This window comes from Caretta caretta, chromosome 6 (genome assembly GCF_965140235.1).
Source record: "Caretta caretta isolate rCarCar2 chromosome 6, rCarCar1.hap1, whole genome shotgun sequence".
Taxonomy (NCBI): Eukaryota; Metazoa; Chordata; order Testudines; family Cheloniidae; genus Caretta; species Caretta caretta.
In genome coordinates, this window is record NC_134211.1 from 34,936,246 (window position 1) to 34,956,042 (window position 19,797).

Genomic DNA, 19,797 nt, shown 5'->3' on the forward strand with positions numbered 1-19,797 from the left:
TGATTCATGCCCACAGGATAATATTAAGCCAAATAATAATAATAATTAAGCCATGTAAAGGGAAAAGAAGCTTCATTCAAGGGCAGATACTTTCTTATGTCTTGTGTCAGGCTTCACTCAGGCAAATATCCATTGACTTAAATGGAGGTTTTGACCCAATAAAGACTAAGGACCTCAGAACTTGGCCCACAGAATATAGGGGGTATAGTCAACCTTCACCAATTGTTATCATAGGTATCAGCGGTACCTTCACCTGTCCCTGTACTTAGAAGAAAGATTCTGCAGCTTGCCTAGCCACCACTCTGTGGTAACTATGTATAGCAGAGGGATACGCTCACATAATTAAACTGCTGAGACTTATTAAACAGCTATTAAGAAGAATGATACTAGAATAGTGTGGCCCTGAACGTGAAGTCAGTCTGTAGGAGGCAGTTTGGCACATTATAGTCTCCAGGAGAGGTTCTGGTTGCCACTTAAAGTAGCAAACACTATAATAAAAAGGGAGCAAATAGAATAATAAAGGAGAGGTAATTCACCTCTATAGAAAACCAAAAGCAAACAAAAAGATCAGTAATCACTCAGTGAGTTCCCAACTAATGCCAACAAATAGCCCCTTCCTCTGCTTCCCCCACACAACATGGATGTGAATGCCCAATTGCTACAGGCGGAAGGACATTTCACACCTCACTTAGGTGAATGCAGTAAGAAAAAGGCAAATTCACACTTTCGGGGGGAGGGGGGGAGACATTTTCTGGAAAGACAGGTTAGCGAGAGAGCAGCACGTTTATCAAAAAGCAGTTGATAAGGGCAGCAGTTATTTGGAAGGTAGAAAGCAACTGGCATTTTTTGTAAGGTCACTCCCTTCTCTTCATGTGTAATAACGCCTGCATCTGTAATTTTCACTCCATGCATCTGAAGAAGTGGGTTTTTTACCCACGAAAGCTTATGCCCCAATAAATCTGTTAGTCTTTAAGGTGCCACCGGACTCCTCCTTGTTTTTGTGGCTACAGAGTAACACGGCTACCCCCTGATACTTGCCATTTTTGGGTGTATTACGCTGTGTGTCAGTTAGCGATATTCTTCCAATTCCTTATTATTTGATTTTTGTTGTTTCTCCCTCCACCCAGGCCCAAAGGCTATTTGCCATTTTTGAATTCAGCAGTTTTCCTGTTGTTGGTGAGAAACGTGTCTTAATGCTGCAAAAGTGTATATTTTTCATGCTGATAACAGAAAAGGGGTTGCAGGTACTTCCTCACACCTCCTTTCCATCAACTGGAAAAAAAATTAACATCTGGGCTGAGACAAAAGAATCAGTGAAAGAAGCAGATTTTTTAAAAAAGAAAACGATGCGCATTTTAAAAAAAGGTTATCCTGAAAGCATTGGTGTTACAGTGAACTGTAGTGGCTGCTTCCAAGTGACTGGCTGTGATATTATTTTGTGGCTATATTGGACAACATCTCAGTGCTGCAGAGGAAGCTGCTGGCCACAGAAAGATGCCTCACATTGGACTAAGGAGATATACTCAGGACTGTGCTTTAGTGGCCATTTAGAAGAGTATTAGCATGCCCCACAAGGGAAGGAGCTGCCCAATGGTGGTACCGGTTAGTATGTTGCTATAGTCTTACTTCTGCCGTGTCTCTAAAGAAACCAGCGTGGGGGGCAATGTGGGTACCTCTGGCACAGCAGAGGCTGCAGGGGGCAGTAGTGGTGCTAGAGATTCTCTTCAGCGCTCCACACAGGTAACCTGCAAAAACAGCAGCAGCAGCATAAATGGAAATCTTGGCTGCTAGAGTCTTGCCATTGACAACGGTGGCCAAATTTTGCTTCCATGACTTTCCAAATTCACGGAGTCATTGACAGCATTACGAAGAGTGTCCTGGCATCTGGTCCCATGTCTAAACACTGGTCTACTCTGCCCACGTGTCAAGGAGGGGTAAGGCGAGGTAGGAAGTAAAACCAAACTACACTCTAAGGGGAAAACAGTGTAAAAAGACAAACTCTATATTAAGAGAGTTCTCATTTCCCACTGCCGCTGCTACTTTGCCATTACCCAAAATCATCAACCCCATGTGGTCTGAATAACCTGTCTTAGGGGAGGGAGAAGTGGGAGAGGAAAAACCGTGCCATTGGCTAGAGTGCAGCTGCTACAGCAGTCTCAGTGCTGAAGAGGACTCCATGGGCCATAGACACTGTCTATGTCTGGGACGGAACAAAGGATCCAGGTTGCTGACCCTCCAGCACTGTCCCTTCCGCTCCCCTGGTGCATCCTTCCTTCCCCAACCTTTCCCTGTGTAACTCCTGCAGGGAGCTTCCAACCAGTGGCATTTCACAGGGTTTTCAAGAGTGGTCAGTGCAGGCCTGCATCTGCTCCCATTGAATCTGACGGGGAAACTCCCACGGGAAGCGGAGTTAGGTCAATGCTGAATGCTTTGAAAATTCCATCCTCCCTCTCCAGCCTTCCCAACTCCTTTTGCACTGTAGAATTGCACCAGTTTGCATGCGCTCTCAGATGAGGAGGCCACATTATCTCTGCATTATTTTGAACCATGTTAACAAGACGGGAACATGAATTGATCCCTGTTGTGACTCTGCCTTCTCTTGCAGCACTTTAAGTCTTTCTTCTAGTGCTTTGCCCCACCATCCTTCCTAAGAAAAAACAGAGCCTCCCTGAAGGAGCAAGAAAATTACAGATGTCACAAGCAGCAGCTTAGCTTTAAATGTACTGTTTGACTCGCAGTCCAGTTTATAGTAATCCCATAAGTCTCCAGCCATTACTTCATTTACCCAGAGAAACCCTAAGGCATAATCATTAATGTTTATGACACTGGTGCCACCTTAGTAGTGATGTACATTTTGAATAGAGAACAACATGTCTCCTTCCCTGCCACCCTGTTGCAGTGCAAAAGTATCATCTGACTTTTAAATTAAAATGAACACTTTGATGCAAGGCTACTTTTCGTTTTTATAAAGTCGATTTCATAAGAATGCAGGGAAGCAAATATTACCGATTACTATAGAATGGGTGTAACCCAGCTTCACTTGCTTCAGAACCACTGGATAGTGCCTGACTGCATTCACCTGTGACCTTGACAGGATCTGATTCAGTGTGACACTGAGAATCCTTCACTCTCAAGAAGTCATTAGGGGTGAAATCCCAGCCCCATTGGCAAAGCACCCATTGACTTCAGTGGGGCCAGGATTTCATCCTTGGAGTTGAGGGTGCTCAGCCTCTTGCCAGGATGAGGCCCTAACCAATGAAAACCTTCAGACTGACTTGTTTTCAAACTGATCCCCAAAAAAGACAGAGGCAGTGGAATTGGTTTTTTTTTAAATCAATAAAATTTTATTGTCAGAGTTATAAATATTCTCCATTTGTTCCCTATTTACATTTGCAAAATATTTTAGGATAACCTACCATCACCCGTCATTCAGCATCTCTAGAAACGCCATGAAAATGTCATTATGAAAAAAGTCTGTATCTTCAGCCCACAAACCTGATTTCCACACACTTGCAAAAAAGAATCAAAGGGGGGAAAGAAAAGATACAGTACAGCAGGCAACATTGCAACATTTGCTACACAGTAGCAAAAGGACTGTGTTAAGAGTTTCTTAGAATCAGTTATGACGACAAGCTTTTCAGGACATTTGTTATAGACCAGCGTTGGCCAGTGCATTTCTGAAGGACCAGCTGAAATCCAAATTCGTTGTCACTGTTTTCCTGTAACTCCAGGCAACGCTTGGATTTTCTGTTCTGGATTGGACCTCCCTGTTTAAAAATAAATAAGTAAATAAAACCAGTTTTGATTAATGCCAAGTCTTTAATGTGTGATATTTCATGTTAGACTAGCAACCAAGAGTCCATCTTTGAATGATTATTTACTGTGGAAGAGGCCAGACTGAGGTGCACTGTAGTCTTAGATTGGGGAGAGAAGGTGGCTTTAAATCACCTTTACGGATCCTTCATCCTGGGGTGAGCCAGGGGCTAGTTCAGCCCTTGAAGCAATTCAGGGCACGTCTTCACTAGCAACGTTAAAGCGCTTTAACGTGGCTGCGTAGTCGCGGCATAGCATGGGGAGAGAGCAAGGGGCGCGGCTCCCAGTGCTGGGGCACTAGCTACACTGATGCTTTACAGCGCTGAAACTTGCAGCACTCAGGGGGGTGTTTTTTCACTCCCCTGAGCAAGAAAGTTGCAACGCTGTAAAGTGCCAGCGTGGACAAGCCCTTAGAGCAGCCCCAAGCTGTTCCAGGAGGTGGGGAGGGAGTACAGCTGCATTCTGGCCATTCCCCATAAACTGGATGCTGGAGAGCCAGCAAGATGGATCTGTACTACTCAGCCCCGCCCCGTTCAGGCTTCATCGCTCTTTTGTGTTACTGGAGCAGCAGGTAGCTGCTCTAACACAGCCAAGGATCTGACCCAGCACGTCCTGCATTTGCCAGATCTCAAGGCCTAGAATGTTGTTTATAAATGATGGCTAGGCTATCTAGTGATGTCATAATTAATCACATGTAGTTTACATGCAGTGTCAATTCTGTATTCAGTTTGCAGCCTGTATATGCCAAATTAAAGGCCTAATTCTGCTCTCTTTGACTTCACTAGGAGCAGGATCAGACCCTAAATTGCTAGGGTTAGAGTTACCAGGGGATTAATTGTTGATAGATGACAAATTACTAGTTTTCCTTCAATTCAGGGTGCAATTTGTTCTTCTCCTTGGTTTAACAATGATAATTGCTATGTATCAATGCCATTCTTCCAAGGTTTACAAGGTAATTAGCACAGTGACCTGGAGAAAAAGTTTCTCTCATGCACGCCCACGAGCTACCAGTGGTGGTGTCTTAAAATCAAAGATTGGAGTGTAAGCCATTAGCCCCAGATTAATGCAGCTAAGGTACAGAAACTGCTCCTAGACATGTCAGTTATTTGTTTACAATAGAGGGCAAAAATCTAGTGAGATTTTTTTTAAAAAAAAACCTCACATTTAGTTTTCTCTCATTAATTTTGCTGAAAGCCTGTGTTGGGCTTCACATTATAAAGTTGCAGTATCACAGATGTGCGCCATAATAACCTCCAGGATTTTAACTTAAATGTGATAGAAATGCTGAGATGTGTTACCCAGGAAGGGCTCTTCAGCAATAAAATATGCCATTTGGAACATGACTCTACACCATTCAGGCAGGTGCCGGGATGTGTCCGTATAACCGCTGCTCACTCCAGTCATACATAATAAGCACTTTTTTTTTTTCTGAGAAATGAACATCAGTTAAAACCCTTTTCTTGGTACATAATTAGGTTTGACAGCCCTGAGGTTTAAATATGGTTAGGCTTGAATAAGGGAGACCATTTTTAGTATAATCTACTAAATTCAAATCAGGAGCTCCCACAAATCCTTTCTGAAAGGCTTAGATGGGAAGTTCAGATTCAATTTTCACCGATTGCTGTGCTTGGCATTCAGCCTTAATATGCCTCCACTGCTGCGCAAGGGAGATTTCCATTAATAGGAATAATGGAAGTTCCAGGTGGCTGTCCCCTGAGAGATCAGAGCTCCCTTAGCACTACAACTGTTTGAAAGTCGTCACGGTTGTTGTATGAAATGGCACATGCAACTGGTCCATGTTTAATTTTGTGCCATTTGCGCCTCTCTCCCACCCCAACTGTCACTTTGGCCCCAATCCAAAGCTGAATGAAATCGACAAGAGTCTTTGTATTGAATGTAATGGGGTTTGGATCAGGCCCTTCACGAAGGGCTTCAAGTAAATGGCCATTTTCACATTAAAAAAGTGGGCCTATTCTGACACGGGGAAGCTCACTATCTTCAACGTCTAAGATAAGGAGCAGACGTTATAATACAAATAAAAAGGATGTATGGAATGACTTAGTCCTGAGGGGCCCAATCCTGCAGGGCACCGAAGCTCAGATTTTCCATGGGATTTGGCTGCCTAAATACCTTTGAGAATCCGGGCCTGAGTGCCTCCTAATGCAGTGATTCCCAACCAGGGGTACCTGTTTCCCAACCACGGGTATGCAGAGGTTTTCTGGGGGTACATCAAATAATCTAGCTAGTTGTCTAGTTTTACAACAGGCTACATAAAAAGCACTAGCGAAGTCAGTACCAACTAAAAGTTCATACAGACAATGACTTATTGGTCTACGTACTACACACTGAGATATAAGTACAATATTTATATCCCAATTGATTTATTTTATAATTATATGGTAAAAATGAGAAAGTAAGCAATTTTCCAGTAATAGTGTGCTGTGACAGTGTTGTATTTTTATGTCTGATTTTTGTAAGCAATTAATTTTTAAGTGAGGTGAAATGTGGAGATATGCAAGACAAATCAGAATCCTCAAAGGGGTACAGTAATCTGGAAAGGTTGAGAGCTACTGTATTACAGGGTGTCCATTATGTATGTTAAATGAGTATGGAACTCAGGTTTGTGCATAGAAAACCCACATGAACAGTTTCTAAAAGGACAGATTTCACAGGGACAGCTGTGCTTTAATGCCATGTCACCAGTGTGTGGATTACAGATGAAAATCATTAAGAAGTTCGTGCCATTGGAGAGAAGTTAGTGCCTGCCCCCCCACTCAAAAGATGTTCTGCATCTTACTGGAGCATCAGGCCTCAACCCCACCATTTTCAGTATGTTTTTATTCATACAGTGAAGGCTAGATTTATTGATTCCCCAACTATTTCTATTCCCTTTTCAACTACTTCTTGCCCTCAAATTATCTTTATTCCAATTCTAGGTATTTGGACAGCAAGTCTGTCATCTTCCTCTGCAGTAACTCTCCCCAGCCTCGAGCAACGTAGCGTCTTTTTTCACATGTGAAACTAAGGAACTATTAGCTTCGGTGCTGGAGTTTTTGCCTCTGAATTGGCGAGATTGGAGGAGCAGTTGCAGGCTGAAATGTACATTGAATTTAGGCAACAATTTGCCCTCCTTCAGCTGGAGACTGTAATGCAACCTTTTGTGGAGCCATGACTGTTTCATAGCCTTTTTGTTGTCGTTGTAAACATCCTATGGATATAATAAAATGGCACCTTTGCTTGCATTTGGCTTTAGTGTTCCAAACAGTAATGGAGATGACAGCTTGCAAAAGTCATTCATTAGTGATATGACTTGGAAATACATTTGCTACTAGGACCTGGGTTTGGCTTCCTTCTCTTATTGGTTTTCAGCATGTCCTCACAGGAGTTATTTAGTTCATCTGTTTTTATTAATTATACAGCTCAGTCTATTCCAGGCCTTGCACCATATGGTATGTGCATTGTCACTACCATTAAGACAATACACTGACCACTCCTTTAGACACATACAAAAATCAATTAGATTATTTCACTAGGGCACTTTAGTTAAGACAAAGCCTGCTCTTGACCCTATTGTGCTTCAGAGTCATTTTCTTCCATATTCCTGCTCAATAGGGCCAGACCTGTGTGGTTGCTGTCCCTCTGAGATTAAGCCATTGTCCTCTGCCTACGTGCCCTAGGGCTCAGAAGCAGAGCTGTTTTGTTTCTAACAAGACTTGAACCCTCATGTTTCTATTTTGTAGAAAAACTCATCTCGCTAAAAGCATCTGTGCTGTCTGGAACAGCTCAATTCCCTCATATTAACCACCACTTCAGTGTGTTTTTTTTTTTTAATGTTTCAGCCAGCAAGCTCCAGTACTACCCATAAGGGGGATATTTACTAGTAACTGCAGCATGCTGTGCAACCTATCAAGCAGAGCTCCCTAGCCTTTTTCTCTCCAATGGCACTTAAATGGAGGTCAAATTTTACATCAGAGCAAATTGGGAAAAGAGAATGTTTCTAAAAAGAATGTATTACTCTGTTTTTGTTCATCATCAATGCCTTTATTAAAGCAGTTATTGTGTAAGCATTGCTGTAGCCTTTGGGTACCTTTTACATGGTTTAGATCTCACATAAATATATTTCTGCCAAGTTCTGTCCGCATCCTCCCCTCCCATCACAATCTTCATCAGGAGCTGAGCACACCCCAGCACCACCTGTTAGAACAGTGGCTCTCAACCTTTCCAGACTACTGTACCCCCTTCAGGAGTCTGATTTCTCTTGTGTACCCCCAAGTTTCACCTCACTTAAAAATGACTTGCTTACAAAATCAGACATAAAAATACAATAGTGTCACAGCACTAGTTTCAACATATAATTATAAAATAAATCAATTGGAATATAAATATTGTACTTATATGCCAGGGTATAGTACATAGAGCAGTATAAAAAAGTTACTGTATGAAACTTTAGTTTGTACTGACTTTGCTAGTGCTTTTTATGTAGCCTGGTGTAAAACTAAGCAAACACCTAGATGAGTTAATGTACCCCCTGGAAGACCTCTGTGAACCCCCAGGGGTACATGTACCCCAGGTTGGGAACAACTGCTGTAATATAGTCTTCCTTTAGAGTTTACATTTACTGTATGCCATCTGTACATAATAGGTTTCTCTTTTAGCTTTTCTATAGTGAGAAGCTTGTGTTGTAACATCAGAGAGTCATTTTATATACTCTGCAAACCCCACATGCCAGCGGTGTGGCCTAGGCCTAGGGCGGCAAATTTGCAGGGGCGGCAAATTTATAATAGCAGCCAGAGGCTGCTTCCCCCGGCGCTGGTTCGTGCCCTCTGCCACCGGCCCCGCCCCAACTCCACCCCTTCCCCGCCCCCTTTCCCTGCTCCTATTGGTCCCCTTCCCCAGGGGAACAGATTATTCCAGATTCTGATTCCTGTTGGTCATGTTCATCTACAGCAACTGACTTTTATCATTGCAGAGATCTGCAGTACCTTCTGTTTCTACATGGACTTTACCTATGTCCCACACATTCATGGGTTCATTCTCATGGAATGTAAATACTAAACCTTTACCAACTTCAAAAGTGGCTACTACCACTGATGCTGATTAGTCAGTGAGACATTTAGAGCTCAATCCTGCTGTCACCGAATTAAACTGCAAAACTCCCATTTATTTTGATAGTGCAGTAAGCACAACCCTCCATTTCTAATGCTATCGCTTTGGAAAAAGCTCTCTGCCTTGTTCAGCTGCAGTTTCTTGCTGTAATGATGTTGTCTGCTCATTACAGCAACGAACTGCAGCTAAACAAGGCAGCTAGTTTTAGTCTAACACAGAGCTGAATTCAGATCCAGATCTCTAATAACCCAAAGGTGAGGAGAATTTGGACTTAGAATTTTGGTTCGGCTCATTAACAACAAGTTGTCCAGTTGCCAAGTTTGGATTCACATTTCAAAGGCTGCCAAAATTCTGAGGTATTAGGATCCAGTTTTTTGTTCAAGTCCTTCTTAAGTCTAAATCAACTAACCAGGGTTGCCAATTCTTTGGTCTAGCAGTTAACAGGAGCTCTACTGGCAGTAGAGCAAATGAAGCACAGGGTTTAAATTATTCCTTTGAGAAACAGTCTAGGGCCCTTGGAATCAAACTTTCACAATGAATTGTAATTCATGTGAACAACAAATTTCCTCAATAAAGCATTTGATTAAATTGCCACTCTCCATGAAAGTGCTTAATCTCTCAGTACTGATTTTAGTGGTATTAGTAATCCAGATACATTTCACTCCCATTAGTGCTGCATGTAATATTTCATATGCATGTTCTGTATTTAGCTAGATGAGGGTATGAGAGTGGCACTATACGTGAAAGATTTCAAAAAATCTTCAACGAATCAAACAGTATCATAGAATCTTATGGATAGAAATTCCATAGCTGAATAATAAGAGTATAGCAGAAGGAATATACTACTGACCAGGATGGTGGGGAATGATTGTGAAATGCTCAGGTAGAATAGAGAGGTCACACACACAGAAAACACAATAATAATGGGGATTTTCAACTATCCTTATATTGCCTGGGAATATGGCATCTCACAATGGGATGCAGAGATACATTTTCTAGACACCATTAATGATTGCTTCTTGGAGCAGCTAATCCTGGAATCCACAAGGAGAGAGAGAATTCTTGATTTAGTCCTAAGTGGTTCACAGGATCTGGTCGAAGAGGTGCATATAGCTGAACCACTTGGTAACAGCACCCACAATGTAATTAAATTTAACATCCTTGTGTGTGTGTGTTGGGGGTGGGGGGGAATACCAAAGAAACCCAACACAGTAGTATTTAACTTCAAAAAATGGAACTACACAAAAACGAGAAAGTGAAATACCTCCAAGCATCATGAAAACTAAATAAAAATACCATAATAGAGGCTCAAACTATCTGTTTCTGTTTCCTGTCTTTTACTGATCCATGAGAGGACCTTTCCTCTTACCTATGACTACCTGCTTTGCTTCAGTGAAGGACCTTATCAAAGGTTTTCTGAAAGTCCAAGTACACTATATCCACTGGACCAACCTTGTCCAAGTTTGTTGATCCCACAGAGGATTCTAATAGATTGGTGAGGCATGATTTCCTTTTCCAAAACCATGTTGACTCTTCCCCACCATATCATGTTCATCTACATGTCTGATAATTTTGTTTTTTATTATAATTTCAACCAGTTTGCCGGTACTGAAGTGAGGCTTTACTAGCCTGTAATTGCCAGGAACACCTCTGAAGCCTTTTTAAAAAATCAGCACATATTAGCTATCTGCCAGTCATCTGGTACAGAGATGGATTTAAGCGACAGATTACATACTACAGTTAGTAGTTCTGCAATTTTATATCTGAGTTCTTTCAGAACTCTAGGGTGAATATCATCTGGTCCCAGTGACTTAATACTATTTAATTAATAAATTTGTTCCAAAATCTCCTCCACTGCCACCTCAATCTGGGACAGTTCCTCAGATTTGTCACCTGAAAAGAATGGCTCAGGTATGGGAATCTCACTCATGTCCTCTCCAGTGAAGAATGGAGGGAGGGAGGCAAATAGTGGTGTCCCCCAGGGGATCTGTACTGGGACCAGTGCTATTCAACATATTCATAAATGATCTGGAAAAAGGGGTAAACAGTGAGGTGGCAAAAATTGCAGATGATACAAAATTACTCAGGATAGTTAAGTCCAAAGTAAACCACAAAGGAACCTCACAGAACTGGGTGACTGGGCAGCAAATTGGCAGATGAAATTCAAGGTTGATAAATGCAAAGTAATGCACATTGGAAAACATAATCCGAACTCTACATACAAAATGATGGGATCTAAATTATCTGTTACCTCCCAAGAAAGAGATCTTGAAGTCATCATAAATAGTTCTCTGAAAACATCTGCTCAATGTGCAGCAGCAGTCAAAAAGGCTAATCGAATGTTAGGAACCATGAGAAAGATAAGAAGACAGAAAATATCAATGCACTATATAAATCCATGGTTTTCCCACACCTTGAATACTGCATGCAGTTCTTGTCACCCCATCTCAAGAAAGATATATTTAGAATTGGGAAAGTACAGAGAAGGGCAACAAAAATGATTAGGGGTATGGAACAGCTTCCGTATGAGGAGAGATTTAAAAGATTGGGGCTGTTCAGGTTGGAAAAGGGACACTGGGAGGTGTGTATGATAGAGGTTTATAAAATCATGAATGGTGTGTTATTTACTCCTTCACATAACACACAAACTAGAGTCACCACATGAAATTAATAGGCAGCAGTTTTAAAACAACCATAAGGAAGTACTTCGACCCATAATGCACAGTCAAGCTGTGGAACTTGTCAGGAGATGCTGTAAAGGCCAAAAGTATAACTAGGTTCAAAAAAGAACTAGATAAGTTCATGAAGAATAGGTTCAGCAAGGGCTAGTAGCCAAGGTGGTCAGGGATGCAACCCCATGTTCTGGGTGTCCCCAATCCTCTGACTGCTAGAAGCTGGGCAACAAGGGTTGCGATCACTTGAAAAATTGCCCTGTTCTGCTCACTCCCTCTGAAACCTCTGGCACAGGCCACTGTCGGAAGATAGGATATTGGGCTACATGGGCCAACTGGTCTGGCCCAGTATGGCCATTCTTATGTTCTTGGGGTCTAACCAACTACACAAACTTGGTATTTACAGATAGGCAGGTAAATGGGGTCTCTTTATCAGGCTCTGTTTCTGAATGTGAGTGTTAACTATTTTCTGACACTGATCTACATGAATCGCTGGTATAATGGCACTGACTTCATTAGAGCTACAAAATGGATAAATCTGGCCCACAGTACCTGTTAGAAATGGACTAAACTAAATTTGGGGCTCTACTATGCCAGCCAACCTTCATGATAAGGCAGCCTGTCTTTCATTTGCCCACATAGTCTGTGGCCTTGTACAAATGAAACTTCCTCTCCAAATCAAAGTAGATATCATTTCAGCAATTGTTATACTCTTCCTATATCCCATTTTTAAAAAGACACCATTCCATCACTGCAATTTGAATTACTATTTGGAAATATGATTTTTACTGACTTCTCATTATTACACCATCCAGTATGTTTACACTGTTGCAGTATCTGTACTATAACAATTGCAATAAGTCAGATGATATAGTTTTATTAGCACATTCAAAAACTGTTTTAAAAACAAATTGGGTGCACACTCATTAACTGTTTTGTTTAATCCAGATATTTTATTTGCATGCAGAATAGTCTAGGTTCTAAACACAGCCATTTAAATTATTTGTGTAATACTTAAAGCTACAGGATCTGGAAATACACAAAACTGTTAATTAAAGTATTTAAATAAAGATAATTAAACCTGGCAGGAGAAATGCAATAGCATACAGAGAACTTAATTAGAATGGAAATCAAATTATATAGAGAAAAGACAAAAACTGAAAACCAAATGTATGACTGACTAACAATAATATCTTGGATTGATGTAGCAAACTTTATCCCAGAGGATTACAAAGCACTGTTATTTAATAGCAGTAATACAGGATATTCCCAACTCACAGTGGAATCAATTCAACCCACCACTGAAAGACACCTTAACTATGGCGAAAACAAAAATGGTAAAGATTCACCAAAGTATTTGGCACCTAATTCCCATTTATTTCAAGTTTATTGATTTTACAGTTAGGTGCCTACATACCTTTGTAAATCTGACCCAGAAGCTCTTTAAGAGCTCACAGAAAAAGGAGCATGTTACTACCAGGAATGGTGAAAAACCACGTAACTGCATTGGAAGTTTAGGATGGGAGAAATTATCCAAATTGGAAATCACCCAGATCATTGAGACTAACACCTCTTTTTCAAAAGACGTCATTTGTCTTCATTAGATCACTAGTGGACAGGAACTCGGTTTGACAAGTTATAAAAAATACCGACAACAGTACACTCCACCCTTAGAATTTGTTCTGTATTGATTCAAAGAGAAGAATGGTTAGTGACTTATCAGCACCACTTCTGATAGCAGCCTGGAGTTTTCATTGCAGATCTTCAACCCAAATATAGACCTGGCATTCACACTCAAACTGAAGATTACAATGTAAGTAACCTTTTCTTTCTGGCAGCCACTTACCTGCTGATTTTCTTAAGTACACCCTCTATAAAAGCTAGGCTCTACCCCCATCCTAGTTGTCTCAATAGCAAGAGATAGTGTCCAAGAGTCAAAGCCAGGTCTCCCCTGTGCACTTGGTAATGACTAGCATCTATCTTCTGACCATAGGTGGTGTTCTGAATGACATATTTTAGCCTTTGCTATATGAATGAACCTGTTAGGTACGGTGAATTGGATTGCATTTTTTGACAGCATTACATCCATTACATCCATGTATGTTACAACACAGCAGAGATTTTAGGAGTGAAAATAAGAATGCTCTGCAGTATATATGATGACATTTCTCTCAATTTGTTCCTTATTACTGAAGAGGATTGTGACTGTAGTCAACTTCCTACATTCTGCTTAAAAATTCACCTCCTATCATCCTAAATGTAGTAGCGAACAGGAGGTACATGTAGAAATCCTGTTATCAAGTGATGGGATGTGTGTGTATTTTGGCCACAAACTGCTTTACAGATGTAACCTGAAATCCCTATACTCTGAAGTCGAATGTAGAAGCCAGGGTATATTTACGGTACGCAATTTTACATGATTTTTGTTAATAGGACACCGGTGCATGCTAAAAGACTGTGCATATGCCTTGGGATTTAGCATAACTGGCCAAAGAACGAGAGTTTCAAGACAGTGCCCCCATACCCAGGTCTCCTACCAGGTCAAATCAGTCTGTTTTGTGAAGAGACATTTTTGGGTGTGAAAAATCTGTGTGAGAGAAAATTCTACCCTCAGGAACCACACTGGCAAATTAGTTGCTAGTGTAGAGAAGCAGGAGTATAATACATACCAAAAGGCTGGTATGTATTGGCTGGGATTGCTTTATGCATTTTGTGAAAAACCCAGAAGAAATTTTTTTTTAATTCTAAAATTATGTATAACTGACTCCTGTAAATAGCTCAGCAGTAAGGTTGGATATAAAATACTGAACCAGGCTAGGGCTGGTCCTAAGATATCACAAAAAGCAGAGAATTGAAAGATGTATAGTACCAGGAGCAGAGAATTAAGAGGTCCAGAGAAGAGCAACAAAGATGATTAGAAGTTTGGTTGGATACACTGATAAGGGATTACAAAAAATTAAGATCTATTAGCCTGGAAATTAAAAGCAGGGGGATCTGACTGAGATCATCAGAACTATGAAGGAATAGTGAAACCTGGCGAGTCTCTCCTCTGTATCCTGTCCTATAACAGTAGAACAAACACACCTGATGAAGTTAAGGGGCTGTAAATTTAGAACAACTACTGTATTTTATGCATTATTTAGTAAACCCATCGAATTCACTGTTATGCAAGGTCACTGAGTCAGTAACTGTGACTGGATTTTAAAAAAACGCTGGATTAATTTTATGAGCACCGATAAAATGTGTAGCTGTGTGCACATTAAGATAATGATATGGGTAATCAGATCTCATGCTTCAAGACATAAGCTGAGCACCTCAAGGTTGAAAAAGGTAATTTCCTCCCATGGGATTACAATGCACAGGTGTTTATTGATGGGCTTCATATCTCCCTGAAACATCAGCCATTGCACTGCTAGAGGCAGGATGCCAGACAAGACAAATTATGGATCTGATCTATGGGGTGATGAATCACATGCTCCTAGGCTTCGGGCAGAGTTTGGTTTTATAGTAGATCGTGCATTTATGGGGGTTCCCACCTTGGTCTTTTCCTGCCACCCAAAACTCTTACTGTGGCCAGGGTTGGGTAAGCAGAGAATGCAGGATTGCGGCTTTCATGTAAATCTTTTGCTCTAGCTGTAGGCAAAGAGCGAAAGGCACAGTACTAGCCCGTTTTCAAGATGATCAAAATACTGACATACCAATACACATGAAGAAAACTACTGTAAAGAATCTACAGTGGCATGAAAAGTCTAGAGTTTCCAAAAGTGAGATATTTCAACCATCCCACATCCGGGGAGTAACTAATTGGTCTTCACCAGTCTGACAAAAAGCAAGCACTTCTTGTTTTAACACCATTTAAAAAAAAATCCAGCCAAGTTACAAGTCCTTTCTTTTCCTTACAGAACATACTCATTACTTTATAAAATGGCAAGACCTCTCAAAAAATACTCCCAAGATGCAGTTGTTATGGGTAGAAAAAAATATTTCTACTTCTTTGTTAGACTTACTAGAAACTACTTTATAGCTCCACTGGAAAACACTGTTATTCAAGATTTGTTTTTCCTTTCTTTGTTAGATTTAATTAGTCTGCATCTTCCAACCTGAATGTTTGATATAAGGTCTGCATAAGTAATATGACTCATTTTAACCCAGAAAATGAACTATTTGGAACGTCATATATGCGGCTAACAAACCAGTTCCTACAGACAAAGATACAAATTGATGCTATCTGAACAAAAAGGACAAGGATTTAGACCAACATCACAGACCAGCTGTGCACTCTAGCATGGGCAATTACACTAACCACTTTAGGATAACTAGATATCATGGTCAAAAATCCCAAACTTTTGTTTCCAGTCACCATAGAAAACTATACACCGACAGGCAATAATGTCAGGAAAGGAATTTTCTCCTAATCTCAATGTAAACCTAGTACAATTTACTAAATGAATTATGGGAATTTCCACTTTTCTCTGATATATTATATATTGGCCACTGTCAGAGGCAGGACATGAGACTTGATGGTCCAATTGTCTGGTTCGTTAAGGGAAATCCTGTGTTGCTAAAGTATACATTATCCTTTAATCTCACCTGAACGGTCTGTAGAGTCCAGGATTTAATTTAACCTGTATTCTAAAGTACTGTCAGGTAAAAATGAGGCTGTGACACATTCACTTGCCAAACCGTGGTTATACATTATAGGTCAATCTTGCTTTGACTAAAGTCAATGTCGTAACCTTCACTAACTTTAACAGAAGTATGATTTGGCTCTGATTTTGCTTGTGAGGGCAGAATACTTAATAATAATAATTGCCACTTAAATAGTGCTGTCCATCCACAGATCTTAAAGTGCTTGAAAGAATGGGTAGGCAGTATCTCCATTTTGAAGATAGGGAAATGGAGGCACAAAGGTGACTTGCTCAAGTCACACAGCAAGTCAACAGACACACCAGGAATAGAAAGTAGGCCTTCTGAATCCCAGTCCAATGCCCTCTCCACTGGAATTGGCTACGTGTTATAAATCAGTATGTTAAATAAAGCCATCATATTATGGCTCTTAGATTCTAAGGCCAGAAGAGAACACTGTGATCATCTAGTCTGACCTCCCATATCATACAGGCCAAAGAACTTCCCCAAAATAGTTCCTAGAGCATATATTTTAGAAAAACATCTAATCTTGATTTTAAAATTATAAATGATGGAGAATCCACCATGACCCTTGGTAAATTGTTCCAATGGTTAATTATTCTTGATGTTCAAAATGTACATCTTATTTCCGGTCTGAATTTGTCTAGATTCAACCTCCAGTCATTGGGTCTTGTTCTACCTTTCTCTGCTAGACTGAAGAGCCCATTATTAAATATTTGTTCCCCATGTAGGTATTTATAGACTGTAATCAAGACATCCCTTGACCGTCTCTTTGTTAAGTGAAATAGATCAAGCTCCTTGAGTCTATCACTATAAGGCATGTTTTCTAATCATTCTCATGGCTCTTCTCTGAACCCACTGCCATTTATCCATATCCTTCTTGAATTGTGGGCTCCAGAACTGGACACAGAATTCCAGCAGTTGTCGCACCAGTGCCAAATAAAGAGGTAAAATAACCTCTCTACTACTACTTTAGATTCCCTTGTTTATGCACCCCAGGACTGCATTAGCTCTTTTGGCCACAGGGTCAAGGGGGAAGCTCATTTCAGCTTAATCTCCCTCTCTCCCTTGCAAAATTGGGTTACCAATTTGTGGTTGGATGTATTCCTAGCGGTTTCATTACATGATAATCTTTAATTAAAGATTAATCTTTAATTCCTAGATGGTTGGCAACCTTACCCCTAAATCTTTTTCAGAATCACTTCTTCCCTGTAAGTGTGGCCTACATTCTTTGTTCCCAGCTGTATGCATTTACATTAAGTGGTATTAAAATGCATATTGTTTGCTTTCATCCAGTTTACCAACTGATCTAGATCGCTCTGAATCAGTGACCTGTCCTCTTTATTATTTACCACTCTCCCAATTTTTGTGTCATCTGCAAACCTTTATCAGTGATAATTTTATGTTTTCTTCCAGGTCATTGATAAATAGCATAGGGCAGATAACCAAACCCTGCAGGATCCCATTAGAAACAGACCTGCTTAATGACAATTCCGATCTTGTACAGTACACAACACCTTACCCTCATAAAAAAAATTTTCATATGTAATTTCAGAGTGCTCCTATCTGGACCTCAGAAAATCAGAGTTAGTCTATCAAAAATTAAGAGCATCGTGAGGTTAGAACACACATTTTCTTTGTAAAACTAAAAGTGGTATAGAAAATTATATGCTAAAATATGCAAATAGAATATCTGCTTTGTAGGAAAAGCAGAGGAATGCACTGAATTCCTTTTAAATGAATTCAACATGAGTATCTTTGGAGCTTAAACACAGTCCTCAGGAGAATAAATGCTGCATAATGTGAAATGCTGGAAAAGACTTGAAATGCACCAACTAAAAGTGCTTTTTACTGCAGCATTTGACCAAGAACTTTCTAGATGGTAAGTTCTGCATGTAATTTGTGAAAATTAAAACTTGTTACTCGAAAATTACTCCAAGTACAAGACTTAAATTATTTAAGATGTCATTTGGTTGCCATCATGAAAAGTTTTTACCAAACAGGGACTGCATAGATTTCAGGCCACTTACCATAAATATTGATTTTTTTCATTAAGCAAAAATATTGTACACATTCATACTTTCATACTGAGATGTGTGACGTGAAGAGTACATGGAGTAGAGATTCTGAACACTTGATGATTTACAAATATTTCTAAGTAATTCACTTTAGTACAACTTGTCAAAGAAGCGATCACAGGTACTTAATGAGACATATGCTAAGAAGACTGAAATTGCAAATACTTTAAGCTACCTATTTTAAGGTCAAGTATTCAATGTAAAAGGAATACTGTGTGAGTTGCACACACAATAAGGGGAGGCATACGCTCAGCTAAGATGAGAGTGTCATTAAATACCACTTTCTCATCTGCAAGTAGTACAGTGGGTAAAATTTCTTGCCTCTAACTAGAACAGCTAGTGCAGTGATCCTATTAGTTCCAAGGATAAGTAGGGTCCAGTTGGGTTAGTATTTGGATCAGAGACAGGCAAAGAACTGCTAGGGGCAGCAGAAAGAGGTGGTGATGATTCAGAAGGCAGCACTCTTTCCACCTAAATCAACATGATGTCCGGGGGCACTTGTGGTTCTGGAGGTGCTGTCTTGTGGTTGAGATTTAAAACTAGAGTCCTGGCCATTTGCAGTCATTAAAAAAACAACACCTCAGCCTTTTTGCAGGTATCAGCTGGCCGAATTCCACTTTGGGTAATTATGTTCTGCCTGTCTATACTCCTCCTGCAGTTTCAAATGAATGCAGTATTCTCCTTCCCTTCCTGAACTGAGCAGTTGTTCAGTGTTGCTGAGGGTAGTTGTGTAGCTGCTGTATTTCACAGCAGCAGCAGCAGATATCCCATTCCCTAAATAGATTTTGAGAGTGTGGGATCCTTTTGAGCTAAAGGGACAGTACAAATCCAAATTCTTAACAAGTAATAATACAATAATGTATCTAGTGACTTTTATTCTGAAAGATTCCAAAAAGTCCTGCAAGTTGCAGGGCAAATTCTTCCCCCAGATGCATGCTGAACGCAGCTCCACTGAAATCATGTGAAGGCATTCCGGGGCAGGATTTGGACCTACATACAGTACATACTGCACAGGGATTACTCCACCGAGTAGAGGAATGGTTCTCAGATAGAAACAGGCAACTGTTTAGCAGTGCACAGCAACACTTCACAATGGACTGGGATAAGAATGGTGAAATTCACCCACGTAAGAGTGAGTTTAAGCCCAGTAACAGAGCTCCAAGGGCTGGTGGATGCAGTGGCCTTAACACCTCAGAAAAGTGAAATGCAGGAGTTAAGGTTCCTGTTCCAGCTCACAGGCTGGAGTAGTAACAATGTGGGCTTTAGCCATTTAAGGATCAGTGAATAAGGGTACCTCAGAAGCACTGTTTTACAAAGGAGTAAATCTGTAGCAGCAGTGAGGTATGAATGCTTCCTAATTTTTTTAAGTCTATTCTAGCCATTAAAAGAGACAGGAACTAACCAAACAGAATACTTCTTATTTAAATAAAATATACATATACCTACTACTTCGTATCAACCAAAGAGCATGAGTAATTTCC

General features: G+C 40.4%; 1 protein-coding gene across 4 annotated transcripts in view; it reads right to left on the reverse strand.

Annotated features, from left to right (window-relative positions):
- Positions 1 to 3,317: 3,317 nt before the first annotated feature.
- GALNT18 (polypeptide N-acetylgalactosaminyltransferase 18) overlaps positions 3,318 to 19,797 on the reverse strand; it is a 387,970-nt gene continuing 371,490 nt past the window's right edge. For all 4 annotated transcript variants that reach the window (XM_048854232.2, XM_048854233.2, XM_048854234.2 and 1 more), the window contains exon 11: positions 3,318 to 3,767. In XM_048854232.2, the coding sequence (XP_048710189.1) occupies positions 3,621 to 3,767 (147 nt within the window). In that variant the 3' untranslated portion in view covers positions 3,318 to 3,620. The remainder of the gene's footprint in view (positions 3,768 to 19,797) is intronic.